This window comes from Oryctolagus cuniculus, chromosome 1 (genome assembly GCF_051225735.1).
Source record: "Oryctolagus cuniculus isolate XC-2025 breed Fujian yellow rabbit chromosome 1, ASM5122573v1, whole genome shotgun sequence".
Classification (NCBI taxonomy): Eukaryota; Metazoa; Chordata; class Mammalia; order Lagomorpha; family Leporidae; genus Oryctolagus; species Oryctolagus cuniculus.
In genome coordinates, this window is record NC_142867.1 from 45,906,920 (window position 1) to 45,921,933 (window position 15,014).

Below are 15,014 nucleotides of genomic sequence, written 5' to 3' on the forward strand. Positions count from 1 at the left end.
GGGGCAGCAAGACGTTCAGGAAAGTGACAAAGATCACACACACAGCAAGTACGAGCTGGAGTCACAGTTTGAACTTGTCACTGACCTCACGGCTTATGCTCTTCAACGGCACTTTAAGCTGCCATGTACACTGTGTTTGACAAAAACCCAGCAGTCATGGCTCACCTCTCCGAAAACCGTATTTTCTAAAAACGATCCCTTTGTTAAGACTTGTTTTAATTGCTTCTGATTTCACAAAGACCTTAATATTGAAATATTTTTAATGTTAGCAGTTGTATACATTTTATTGAATGTGCTCCATTCCATGTTTCAAATTAAATCAATACTTGCAAATAACATTTTTATTGAGTATATTAACACTTACATGTTTATCTCTGCACATAAATTTAGTTTGAAAAAGGCAATGTATTAGTAAACAAGTACACATTTATCCCGTTTAAAAATTCTTATGAAACTGAGGACACATATTGAAATTAGATTTCCTGGGCCATACTAGAAATATCTGGCTAAAGCATATGCACAAAGAGGGAAGGAATACAAAATGAGAAGTACAGGAATGCTATGGGGGTGAGCAACTAAGCTGTCTTCAAATATGGTTGGGCTGAGAAGGCTGATGCTCTTGTCTGTATTCTAGTCCCTATACTTGCTCGTCTCTATTGTCTTCTGACATTCTAGCACTCAGGAAATCCGCAATAAAATGTACATTACCTTGTGCTATTAGTTTAATAAAACATCCAAATAACCAATTATTACTGATTAAAATTTATAGTAAGAAACAGTAAAAACAAAAGCCTTTATCTGTTCCAAATATAGGCCAACTGAAATGTTCAATACTGATAAATGTACTGTGAAGGTTATGGTTGCTTCCATCTAGCTGAGCAGACGTCTGAGGATAAACGACCGAGGTGGCCCAGCAGGATTAGCTGGTCACCTCCCTCAGCTGAGCCCGGCACCCACCCACTGGCCCACACGCTCCCCATGTGAAAAACTGTAATGTAGCTGTGTTTTTCACAATTTTTTTTCACTGAAGACTATAAGTCTGAGTTGAATTATTCAATGCAAGGGTCACAATGAGAGAACGTGGATCTTTCTTATTCTTGTGAACTGTAATTCTTCCATTCAAGGCTTCACCTTGGAAAAGAAAAGCAAAAAACCGTTTAAGAACTTAAGGAGTACAGTTTAGCAGAAAAGAGAATAATGTTTACCAAGCAGGTTTCTCTTTTTTTTGTCATGATACATTGCATTACTTGAAACTTTGGTTATTTTTAAAATTGACCACTTATTAGAGCAGTTTTGCTTCATTAGTTTTTGCACCACAGTATCATATCTTTATGAGCTAAATACGGTGGCTACCTAGGGTTTGATCAGGCAGTTTAATTGAACTCTGGAATACAAGGGCATACAGGGTGGGGGGATGGAAGACAGGTTTCTCACCATCAGAGTTAACAGTCAAGGGTGATGACAGGTAGCTACACCATGTACCAGGCATGTGTCTCAAGAATGCAAGGACTGGGAAAGGCAATGATCACACAAGGACTAGTTATCCGAGAGCAGGGCTAAAGTCATGGTCAGCTTTAAGGAGTGTGCAATAATGATATTTGAGGAGGAGAAAACATGCAGAGAGCCTTTTAGGGAATAGCATTTTGAGGAACTAGAAATTACAGGTGGGAAAACATTTTCTAGAAGCCCATGACAAGGCTGCTGGCTTTTAAGAAACTGACACTGGAAGTGAGAAATGCATAGGTAGGTGAAACAACACAAAAATATTGCATGTCTGTTCAAAGGCAAAGATGACCAATTTCTAAAAACTTGTTCTGTATGTTGCAAAGTGGAATCGATTATCCATGTACCTTTCTGATTATAACAAATTTCATTTGATTTCTAAAAATTTGCAAATAGCCCTTAAAGACAAAAGACTACTTACAGTTCAATATTCAGCAAATATGTTTTAACATTAAGGTGAAGTTAAGGACTTTTCCAATTAAGCAGAATTTTTTTTTTAAATTTATAGAATAAATACTAAAGGAAGACCAGAACTAAGTAAGTATGAGGGGACTTTTTACAAAAATGTGAATTTAAAAAAAAAAAAAACTCTCCAAATTTTTTAAAAATCACACCAAAATAAACATATCTTAATTCTCCTTTCCAATGAACAACTTGAAATAGTCTCATATAATGTGCATTACTGGGTTTAATTCTACCACTTGTCATTTGTTTTCTATTTATTCACTGTTTTTCTTCTTACTCTCCCATTTCAACTGAATATTCTCTTTCACTTTAGCTCTAATTCTGACTTATAAACTATACTTCTTGGTGTTATTTTTGTAATGGTTGCTCTATCTTCAGCTTATCAAAGACTACCAACAGTGACACAGTAGTACCACAACACCTGCCCATACATTTCCATTCTCTTCCAATTGTTGTAAACATTTTAGTTCCCCAAACGCTGGGGACCCCACAATACAAATGTTGCTTTGCTTTGAACAATTAATTACTTTTTAAATCTTTAAAAGTTTTACTATTTACCATATACAAAGGTACTGGAAACAGATCATGAGAAAATGGAATTTTGGTGCCAAAAACAACTGAAATCTATGTATAGTTTTAAAATACACTTGTCCTGTGAACTCTTAAGTACCCTTATAACAATAAATATCAACATTTCCAATACCCCAATTAAGACATGGATAACTAAAAAGTATAAGTATGTGTAAAACCTATTACACTCAAAACTACAGAATACTATTGAGAGAAGTTAAAAACTAAATAGTTACTCATTGGATTGGAACACTTCATATTTTTAAGGTGTTACTTTCTCCAAATTTTATTAATTCTGTACAATCTACTCAAAATACCTGATGCAGAAATCAACAGGCTGTCCCTAAAACTTGTATGGAAACACAGAAGACCTAGAAGAGCCAATGGTCTTGATAAACAACAAAATTTGAATTATTGTAATAAGTGATTTCTAAAAGTACTACAAAGTTATATTAATCAAGCTAGTGCACTATTGGTATACACTACAAAGACAAATATAATAGAGGGATGGGCTTTTAGCCTAGTGGTTAAAATGCTGATTAGGACTCTTGAATCATGTATCAGAGTGACTGGGTTTGATGCTTGGCTCTGGCTCCAGAAATTGGGATCCTGCCACCCATGCAGGAAAACTGGATTGAGCAATAAACCTATTCTTGTATAATCAACTGAATTTTTACCAAGGGGTAATGTAATTCAATGATGAAAGGACAATATTTTCCATAAATATTACTAGAACAAAATATTCACATAATAGTGAATCTCAATTCTTCACACTATGAGAATGCAAAACCATCCTAACAAACTAAGAAGATCATAGATTTAAATATAAAATCTTAAAACTGTAAAACTTGTAGGATACAATATAGGACCTTTAAGACTTCAGCTTAATTTATGAAATACCAGCAAAACTCAACTGTATGTGTTTAATGTGAACATTTTATGTAAAGAAGGCCTTAATAAAGTTAATTTTAAAAAACCCCTCACTAGATAGTCAATATTTTCCTGATAAAATACGAACTCCTTACCACGGCCCTTTATGTTCTGACAGTTTCTAGTCACACCCCTTCACAACCCCACATAACCTCACGTGCTCTAGCTACAAAGCCTGGGTATCTTAAAGCTACCTTCCCTTTCTTCTTCCTCTTTGCCTTCATCCAAGCTGTTCGTCTGTGTAGAAAGCTGTTTTGACCTCTTTGACTTGAGAAATTTCAACTTCACGTAGATGACCAAGCTTATTTCTGTAAATCTTTCTCCATTTGTCCTCAGGAAGTAGACTGCTCCCTTCTTTGTTCTCCCAAATCAATTCATGCACACATATGTGTTACAACGTTCTAAGTGGTGATACAGAAATCTAATAGAATAAGTTATTTGCCCTCTTTTTGATCAGATGTAGTATTGCACATAATAAAATTAATGCCAAATAAGTACAATAATGTGTTATCAATGAAATCTAATTTCCTCTTATTTCAGAGTAATAGTATGCCAAGGACACCTAGCTGGCTGCTGTACCTGGCTGCTTGATTCTGCCAATTTTCATGTCTCAAATTTTATTACACTAATACAACTTTATCTTGGCATGGCTAAAAAAGTTCTCTATAGTTGGGTTTAAATTGAAAGTAGTTTTTATAGATAAAGTGGAGTTGAGCCGGTGCTGCGGCTCACTTTGTTAATCCTCCGCCTACAGCGCTGGCACCCTGGGTTCTAGTCCTGGTTGCTCCTCTTCCAGTCCAGCTCTCTGCTGTGGCCCTGGAAGGCAGTGGAGGGTGGCCCAGGTGCTTGGGCCCTGCACCTGCATGTGAGACCAGGAGGAAGCACCTGGCTCCTGGCTTCAGATTGGCGCAGCGCGCCAGCCACAGCGTGCCAGCCATGGTGGCCATTTTGGGGGTGAACCAACTTTCTCTCTCTCTCTCTAACTCTGCCTGTCAAAAAAATATAATAAAGTGGAGTCTAGCTGGGAAAATTTGCTGTGTAGGTAGACCTTGTTTTAGTGTTCAAAAGATAAGTCTTTAGAAAATAAGCAAAATATAAGCATATTTATATAGTTATTCTACCTGCACTGGTAATGCAAGTGTCTCTGAGTGTGTGTCTGTGATGCCTTTTTTTTTTTTTTTTTTTTTGACAGGCAGAGTGGACAGTGAGAGAGAGACAGAGAGAAAGGACTTTCTTTTCCGTTGGTTCACCCCCCCCAATGGCTGCTGCAGTCAGTGCGCTGTGACCACGCTAATCCGAAGCCAGGAGCCAGGTGCTTCTCCTGGTCTCCCATGTGGGTGCAGGGCCTAAGGACTTGGGCCATCCTCCACTGCACTCCGGGGCCACAGCAGAGAGCTGGCCTGGAAGAGGAGCAACCAGGACAGAATCCAGAGCCCCAACCAGGACTAGAACCCAGGGTGCTGGTGCCGCAGGCAGAAGATTAGCCTATTGAGCAGCAGCGCCCGCAGTGTGATACTATCTTTAGTAAAGGTAAAGTTTTTTTTTTTTTTTTTTTGGTGGGGGGAGATAATGGTAAATCTACTCTTGAGAATAGACTTGATATTTATAAAGCAGGAAGAGACAATGTGAATACAGAATTTCTCAGACTAAGAATTTGCCTAAAATAATAAGAACTTGGCTACATTTAGCTAAAAGCAAAACTGACTATAAACTAAAGGGCCTAGGTGGTTTTTGTTCTGACCTAGTTTCTAAAGTAGTTCCAAAAGGAAGTGATCTAAGCATCTGAGCATTTGGAGCAGCTTCCTAGACCAAATACTTTGAAAGGAGTTACAGAATATGTTAAGCTTCAATTCAGGATTTTTCTTTTTCCATGAAATATAGTGTTCAATTATATAATAATCACTTACATTATAGTTTTATGCTAAAAATCCAGGTCTATTTCATGTGATATGAAAAATGTGAGTAAAATCAGGCTATTTCTCATATACACATAGTGACCTCTTATATGATGGAGTATCCAAGTGGTATTTTGTTTCATTTCTAAACCCTACGTTTTAATAGTGACAATGATTTGTTAAGTTTTTCCTCTTCTCTTTGTGGGGAAATGAAATTTCATTGTTCTGGAGGAAATTTTAAGAATGCCTCATAACCGAATTGAAATGAAATCATTTTTTCTCTTGATTAAATTGCAGCACTGCTTTGTGGTAAACAGCCGTCTGCCGATGATAAAACCTAGGTGGTACAGCTCAGCTCCACAGTGTCCTTTGCAGCCCTCACAATACACACACTTAACAACATCCGTCATTTTCTATCTATTTGACACTGATTAATTACTCTGATCTAGTCTGGTATTGCAACTACTGCCGTGGCATTTTACTTAGGCCTGAACAATTGAAGGGGGTTCAGCAGTGTGAATTACGTATTTATTACTGTGACCCAACCTGCTATTTAATTAACCTAAATAAGTATGTATGTACATTATTCTTTGAAATTAACATTACAGAAAAGACATTTTGCTTGTGTTTCATTTCAGACATGACAACAACAGCATCAGGATATAGAGCAAGTCACGATTTTTTTCAGATGTTTAATACTGATGCTTGAAAATTTTTTGTGAAAATGTAACAAAAACATCTATTAGTAAGTCATTTCAATTTGAGATATATTTCTAAAATACAGAACTCTTAGAGGTATATCCTTGTATCCTGAAACGAAGAAACTGACAAGCTGTTTTACAAACACCATGAAACATTTTCATTTCGACCCTCACGCTTGGGATTGAATAGAACATTTATAACCAGGGCAACTTAAATTATTATCTAACATTCCCAAGATAACTCTGACAGTCAGAGTAGAAACCGTCAGAGCAAATGCACTAAAAGAAAATATCTGCGGCATTACCTCATACACCTCGACAAGAAAATCCTCTGAAATTAATGTATCAGTTGTTGAGATTGTGGATAACACTTGAAATAATACCCATCACCTCTAATCATCACTGAAATGGGAATCAGAGCAACCAAATGCTGGTTTTTGTTTATCTAGACAAAAGGTGTTTTTTTTTTCCTTGTAATTTTAAAAGTTTGGTTGTTTAGTTTAAGATTTGATTTATTTGAGAGGTACAGTTAGAACTGGCACCCATATGGGATGCCAGCACCACAGGCAGAGGATTAACCTACTGCGCCATGGCGCTGGCCCCATGGTTGTCTAGTTTCTAATAATACAACTTGCTAATGAAAAATTCATCCTAGGGAATCAATTTAAAATTCACACTTCAAAATATATTTGCTCCTCTAAGAAGTACAAAATAAAACTTTTAATTTGCTTTTCTTTCTTGAAACTAGATCATTTTATAGAATTTTTTCCATTTTTGTATAGTCAAACCTGCGACCTTTTCCTTTGTTTTCTGAATTTAAGACTGTATTACTATGTTTACACAATTTTATTGAATATCTTCCTCACTAACTTAAAATGTCCCAATTACCAGGTACTGAGTCTTCTTAATGGATCTTCTGATTTCTCTTTCATTTACCTACGTTTATTCCCAAGGCACCATGTTTATTATGTTATAATATTAAATAATAAAAGTTCACACATTTTAGGCTTGATAAGTTTTGATAAATGTATGCACCATCATGGAAACAGAAAATATTCCCAGTACTCCAAACAGCTTCTTTGTCAATCTCCTGTGCAGCCAGCGCCCAATTTCTATTCCCAGCCCAAGACATCCAGTTATAGTAATACTGTCATTATACATTAGTATTACCACTTCAATTTTGTTTTGTGGGGGTTGGGGCTGAGATGAATGATTAACTCTTAACATGAAACAGATTGTAGACGTAGATGTAGAAGCAGAAACTATAAACTTCTTATAAGAAACAAACTCTTTTGTGTCTTAATTAAAAAAATCTTTGTATCACAAAGAGCAAACCATAAATTTGTCTTCAAAACTCATTAAAGAGAGCTTTCATTTCTTGAAAAGAATATCCTTTTACCATTTTATTACCTTGGCTCCTCTGTCAAAAACTGAATAACCTATGTGCATAGTTTACTTCTGAGCTCTGTTTTGTCCCATTGTTCTGCATGTCTGTCCTTAAGCTAGTAAGACACTGGCTTTATAAGACAGTATAAGTCCTCCTGCTTTTCTTTAAATCATTTTGGCGAGGCCAGCGCTGTGGCACAGCAGGTTAAGCCACTACCTGCAGTGCCGGCATCCCATATGGGCAACTGTTTGAGACCTAGCTGGCTTCACTTTCGATCCAGCTCTCTGCTGGGAAAGCAGTAGAAGATGGCCCAAGTCTTGGGCCCCTGCACCCACGAGGGAGACCTGGAAGATTCTGGCTCCTGGCTTTGGATCAGCGCAGCTCTGACCATTGTGGTCAACTGGGGAGTGAACCAGTGGATAGAATATGTCTCTCTCCTCTCTGTGTAACTTTTCCAATAAATCTTAAAAAATGTTTTGGCTATTCTTGATCCCTTATATTGCCATGTAAATCTTAAAATCAGTTTGACCATTTTTTAAAGATTTTATTTATGTGAAAGGCAGAGTTAGGGAGAAACACAGAAAGAAGTTCCTCTATATACTGGTTCACTCCCCAAATGGCCACGGAGGCCAGGGCTGGGCCAGCCTCTTCTGGGTCTCCCATGTGGGTGCTTGGGCCACCTTCTGTTGCTTTCCCAGGTGCATTAGCAGGGTACTGGGTTGGAAGTGGAGCAGCTGGGCCTTGAATTGGCACCCCATATGGGATGCTGGCATGGCAGGCAGCAGCTTTACCTGCTATACCACAATGCCAGCCTCCAGTTTGTTAATTTCTACCCTCCAAAAGCGTTTGCTAGGATTTAGATGTGGACTGCACTGAAGCCATAGATTGTTTTGCAAGGGTGGGGGCTGATATCCTAACAACACTGAATCTTTCAGCCACAAACACAACGGTGTCTCCCAATTTCTTATGTTTAGAGTGGTTTTATGTCACTAAATCGTGAATATATATCTTAAATACTGGGAGCTTTTTTGAAGTTACTACATATACTGTTGTGTTTTTTAAAATTTAACATTTTGATCTTTAAGACTTCTGTCATCCTCATAGTTCTAATAGCTTTTTTTTTTTGTACTTTGTTCTAGGATTTTACATGTGTTATATGATCTACGAATGAAACTGCTTAATTTCCCCTCCCCACCTCCTATTGCTCTGATGAAGACTTCTAAGAAGAGTGCTGATCAGAAGTGGTCACGATGAACATCCCTGACTCAGTATCTTAGAAAGAAGGCATTCAGTCTTTTATCACCACCAACGTTACCTGTGCTTTGTGCTGGCTTGCTAAGAGTTACCATGAATGAATTTTGTCAGATGCCTTTCTTCCCCACATTCCATGAGGCAATCATATTTTTGTTCAAAGGAATTCTACTTCTTTTTAAAATACATTTGTATAGATTCATCGTTATTTTCCTTAAATATTGGTTGGAACTCACTACTGAAGCCTCTTTGGCTTGTTTTCTAAGGTAACATCTAAAGCTATACAGTTTTCCTCTAAGCACTGTTTTAACTATTCTACCAGTTGATCTACTGTTTCATTATCATTCAGATCAGAATGCTGTCTCATTTTCTTTTTTTGTATGCTTTTCTTTGGAATAAAAATCTGCTGTTTACTTCCTAATATTTTAGGATTTTCAGATATCTTTTTGTTAATTATGTTTTATTTTACTTAGTTTTGAATATATTCTGTATGACTCCTATACAATTATATGTATTAAGATTTGTTTTATGACTCAGCATACTAGTCTATGGATGTCAAACCAGTTAGTGCTGTTCACGTCTTCCAACTTTCTATCTAGTTGTTATCATGATTATATTCCTTTCTTCCTATCTTTTCAATTAAATATTTTCTCAGGATTCCATTTTTTATCTCTAACAATAGCTACCTTATTACTCATACTTTGTGGTTTAATTTTAAATTTGTTAGCTGCTGTTCCAGGATTTACAGTGCACATACCTATTGCAGTTTGCCTTCAAACATTATTTTGTCATATATAGTACAAGAAATTCATAACACATTTCCATTTTATTAATTCCTTGTGGGGGCTGGCGCTGTGGCGAGCGGGTTAACATCCTGGCCTGAAGTGCTGGCATCCTATATGGGTGCTGGTTCTAGTCCCAGCTGCTCCTCTTCGATCCAGCTCTTTGCTATGGCCTGGGAAAGCAGTGGAAGATGGTTCAAGTCCCTACGCCCCTGCAACCACGTGGGAGACCCGGAAGAACCTCCTGGCTCCTGGCTTCGGATTGTTGCAGCCAACTGGGGAGTGAACCATCAAATGGAAGACCTCTCTGACTCTCCTTCCTCTGTGTAACTCTGATTTTCAAATAAATAAATCTTTTAAAAAAATTTCTTGTGTTATGGTTGTCATCTACTTTATGTCGCTCCCCCTCTTCGTGGAGGAGCAACACAGGACCCTGCGCTGTTCTTTCGTCTGCTCGGCCCTCCCCGGGTTTGCTGCTGGTTCTTCCCGGGTTGGCTACTATCCCTTCCACCTCCGTGGAAGGGCAGTTCCCCCTGGCCGCATTCCCCACTTCCGCAGGGGAGCGGCACGGGTTCCCTTAGATGTTCCCCATAGATGTTCCCGATGCATGCCGTCTCTCTCCTCCTTTATAGTCCTCCTCCGCCAATCCCAACTCGGCTGCCCACACGCCGAGTACGCTGCTCTCCTCCAATCAGGAGCAAGTCCTACAGTTTATTAGTTGAACTGGAGGCAGCTGTGCGGAAGCTGTTTACTTCTCTCCCAGCACCATATTGTGGGAGAGCAGATGCATAGAATAAGTCTTAATTCCAGTAACTTAGTCTAGTCCGAATTGCTCCCCACAGATCCCCCTTTCTTTTTATTTTTTAGCGTTGATACGCGCCTGTCTTCGGTGTCCCGCGGCACACACTCTGCTCTGCTTGCTAGAGTTGCCACAGGCTCTTACAAGTCCTATCAAACAAACCGAATCCGGGTCCTCTCTTCGCCATGTTGTGAGGAGGTTTTTAGGCGCTGATGCGTGCCTGTGTTCGGTGACCTGCGGCTCATACTCTGGTCGAGCTGCTTGCTGGCGCTTACCGCCTTAATCAGGCAGACCGAATCCAAGCTTTCTCATTGCCGTATTGTGGGGGAGACTTATTAGTGTTGGTTCGTGCCTATCTTCGGTGACCTGCGGCGCATAAGCTGCTAGCCGCCCAGGTGCTCATCGCCTCACTAATCGGGCAGACCGAATCCAAGCTCTCACATTGCAGTGTTGTAGGGAGGCCTTTCTATTTCTCTATTTCTCTATCTCCGGGCATTCCTATTTCTCCCATTTTACTTCTATCTTCCAGCATTCCTATTTCTCTTTTACTTCTAAACTTCTGTTTCTCTTATCCCTGCGGCTTTCCGGCGCCTCGCCCCGCCGGCGGGTTCCCGGCTCTGCGCCGCTTCAGCCCGCGCCTCATCTGCGCGGCTCGGCTTTGCGCGGCTTGGCTTTGCGCGCTCCGCGGTCTCGACGCTTAACCCTTTCGCGTCTGAACCACAGCCTCGCGCCAGCCCCGTTCCCTATCTATTCACGCCCCGTGCTCTCTCTGCACGCGGCGGCTTCCGCGAGTCACACAGCGTAGCTTACGTGTCCGCCACTAGCATTCAATCTAAGTTCCCCGGGCTAGCCTGGCGAATTCAACCCAGCATACGTCTCCGCCCCACGATTTGGCTTCCCGTCCTTTGCTCCCCGGGCTAATCAGACGGATCCCAATCTGGCTTACGTTTCAGCTTCTGGTTTCAACTTTTCGCCCCCCATTCCCGGGCTAACTTGAGAATCCCAAAGTGGCTTTCGTGTCCGCCTTGGCCTGCCCCCCACGGCTTCAATTTCCCTAACATTTTTCTCTACCCGGTATGTTTCCCCAAACTTTCCTCCAACGATATTCCTCCCTCATTTCTCCTGGCCTCTCCCCACAGTCCGCGTCCGAGTCTGTTTGTTCTAGCTTTCACTTTCGCTTTCGACCTTAGAGATTTCTCCCAGCTTCCCCCCGTAGTCCGTATCTGAGTCTATGCCTAGGCTTTCAACAGCTTCTTCCGGCACCCTTTTTGTCCGGCTTTTCCCTAGGCTGTTTGCTAGTCTCTCTCTCCGGTATTTTCCCAGTTCTTCCCGTTTCTTCCCTCCTAAGTTTGCTATCCGTCCTGGGTTTCCTATCCGAGCTAGGTTTCCTATCCGAGTCATTTCTTCCCTCCTAAGTTTCCTATCCGTCCTAGGTTTCCTATCCGAGTCACGGCACCATTATGTCGCTCCCCCTCTTCGTGGAGGAGCAACACAGGACCCTGCGCTGTTCTTTCGTCTGCTCGGCCCTCCCCGGGTTTGCTGCTGGTTCTTCCCGGGTTGGCTACTATCCCTTCCACCTCCGTGGAAGGGCAGTTCCCCCTGGCCGCATTCCCCACTTCCGCAGGGGAGCGGCACGGGTTCCCTTAGATGTTCCCCATAGATGTTCCCGATGCATGCCGTCTCTCTCCTCCTTTATAGTCCTCCTCCGCCAATCCCAACTCGGCTGCCCACACGCCGAGTACGCTGCTCTCCTCCAATCAGGAGCAAGTCCTACAGTTTATTAGTTGAACTGGAGGCAGCTGTGCGGAAGCTGTTTACTTCTCTCCCAGCGCCATATTGTGGGAGAGCAGATGCATAGAATAAGTCTTAATTCCAGTAACTTAGTCTAGTCCGAATTGCTCCCCACACTTTATCCATGTTTCAAAATCCGCATTATTTTTGCTTTAATCAATTATCAATTCAGAAATTAAAAAAATAGACTTTTCTATGTATTCACATATTTACTATTTCTATTATTTCCCATTCCTGTTATTTAGATCCAAGTTTCTACTTGGTGACATTTTTTTTTTTTTTTTTTTTTTTTTTTTTTTTGACAGGCAGAGTGGACAGTGAGAGAGAGAGACAGAGAGAAAGGTCTTCCTTTTGCCGTTGGTTCACCCTCCAATGGCCGCCGCTGCAGCCGGCGCACCGCGCTGATCCTGGCAGGAGCCAGGAGCCAGGTGCTTTTCCTGGTCTCCCATGGGGTGCAGGGCCCAAGCACCTGGGCCATCCTCCACTGCACTCCCTGGCCATAGCAGAGAGCTGGCCTGGAAGAGGGGCAACCGGGACAGAATCCGGCGCCCCAACCGGGACTAGAACCCGGTGTGCCGGCGCCGCAAGGTGGAGGATTAGCCTATTGAGCCACGGCGCCGGCTTACTTGGTGACATTTTATTCCCACCAGAACTTACTTCAGTACATGCTTATATTGCTGGTCTATTACTGAAGAATTCTTTTTACAGCTATTTTCTTCTGAAAAGAAATTTTCAAGTAGCCTTCATTTTTGATACATATTTCTTACACAGAACTAGGCTGTTCATTTCTCTCAGCACATTCAATTATCAAATGACTTAATAGTCCTTGATTAGTATTCTCAAGTTAACCCTTTTTTATTCTTTTCTCGATAATGTTTTTTCCTCTGGCTTATGTTTTCTTTTATTTTTTAAAAAGATTTAGTTATTTGAAAGTTAGAGTTACACAGAGAGAGAGAGGAAGAGAGGTCTTCCATCTACTGGTTCACTCCCCAACTGGCAGCAACGGCCAGAGCTGCGCTGATCTGAAGCCAGGAGCTTCTTCAGGGTCTCCCATGTGGGTGCAGGGGCCCAAGGACTTGAGCCATCTTCTACTGCTTTTCCAGGCCATAGCAGAGAGCTGGGTCTGAAGTGGAGCAGCTGGGACTAGAACTGGTGCCAATATGGGATGCCGGCACTGCAGGCGGTGGCCTTACCTGCTATGCCACAGTGCTGGCCCCTGCCTTATGCTTTTAAAAGTTATTGCTATCTCTGTTTATCAGCTGCTTATTTATGATGTATCTTCATGGGGTTTTATTTCTATCTGTCCTATTTGGGCTTTGCTAAATTTAATCTGTGGGTTAGTTTTAAAGAAAATCTGGCCAATATTTCATCAAACACATTTTCTGTCCTTGCACTGCCCCTCTTTCCCTCAGGGGACTCCTATTACTGCACTTCTACAAGAAGAGTGCTTGATATTTTCACACACATTACTGTGAATGTATTCTTACTTTTTTTTTTTTTTTTTTAAAGAGGATTTAGTTATTTTTCTCCATGCAGGGATCCAGGTACTTGGGCTGTCTTCTACTGCTTTCTCAGGCACATTAGCAGGGAGATGGATGGAAGTGGAGCAGCCAGGACTCCATCTGGTGCTCTGACATGGGATGCTGGTGTCATAAGCAGTGGCTTAACCCACTATGCTGGCCCCTGTTTGCTTCATTTTGATATATTTTATTGTTGTTGGTTTTTTTTTTTAATGTGTTTATTTGAAAAGTCAGAGTTAGAGATTTTCCGTTTATTGGTTCACTTCCCAGATGGCTGCAAAGCTGGAGCTTCTTCTAGTTCTCCTGTGTGGGTGATTGAAACATTTGGGCAATCTTCTGCTACTTTTCCCAGGCCACTAGCAAGGAGCTGGAATGCAAGTTGAGCAGCCAGGACACAAACCAGCGCCCATACAGGATGCTATAATCACAGGCAGCAGCTTTCCATGCTGTGCCATAACGCTGGTCCCCCTTTTATTGTTCTATCTTCAAGTTTCCCATCGTTTTTTCTTCTGCATTTAATTCAATCAGATAGCATTTCTACTTCAGATACTGGTATTTTGTATCTAGAGGTGCCACTTGCATTTAAAATATCTTCCCATAGTCTCATGATGTACATATAAATGCAGTTAGAATATTTGCTTCAGTATCCTCATCTGTAGGTCTATCAGCTGATAATTTGTTGCATTCACTGTCTGGTTAAGAATTTTATGTTTAGTGTCTAGCTTTTCTTTCTTTTGTTACCACTAAGTTACTCACAGTTTAGCTTCTTCATTTCAGGGCTGTGTGTAAACGCTGCTGAGGAGCATCCAGGCAGCCGTGGTTCTCCTGGAATCCCTACTGAACAGAGTCTAAAAGCACTGTGTACTGTGGGTGGCTGAGATGTGAATAGCTAGAGACCCTGTGTGAACTCAGAATTGTTCACAGCTTAACCAAACTAGTCACCTCACCTTGCACACTTCATCCTACATCTACACATCTTAAAATTCACCTAAAATGCAAAAGGACTTCCTATGTAGGTTTCCAGAGGTCTTTTCCTGATTAGCATGTCCTCTTCAGCACTCTGCCCTATGATTTACAGCTTCTGTTTATTAGCTACCATCAGAAGTTCAGCAGGGTATGAAAACAGTTATATTTACTTCTGATCCTTTGTTTAAATTCCAAAAACTAAGAAATGATTACCTTTTTCTTACTTTGAAATTTCCCTTTCAAATGTTTCCTCTTTAGGATTGTATTACTTTGAGATACTTCAATGTCTGTGCTACACTACTGGTTGTACTACTTATATACAAGAATATACATTATATAGTGGCGATAAGAGAAATGCAGATGGGCCAGAGGGCAACATTAGAGTCACACACCTGTTTCATAGGATTGTGAAAAAGCCCAAGGGCAAAGCATGAGTCACTTAGTCTAAGGATTA

General features: G+C 40.8%; 1 protein-coding gene across 3 annotated transcripts in view; it reads right to left on the reverse strand.

Annotated features, from left to right (window-relative positions):
- Positions 1-256: 256 nt before the first annotated feature.
- The window catches only part of PRMT3 (protein arginine methyltransferase 3), a 156,232-nt gene continuing 141,474 nt past the window's right edge, over positions 257-15,014 (reverse strand). For all 3 annotated transcript variants that reach the window (XM_089310622.1, XM_002708975.6, XM_089310610.1), the window contains one exon: positions 257-1,131. In XM_089310622.1, the coding sequence (XP_089166748.1) occupies positions 1,022-1,131 (110 nt within the window). In that variant the 3' untranslated portion in view covers positions 257-1,021. The remainder of the gene's footprint in view (positions 1,132-15,014) is intronic.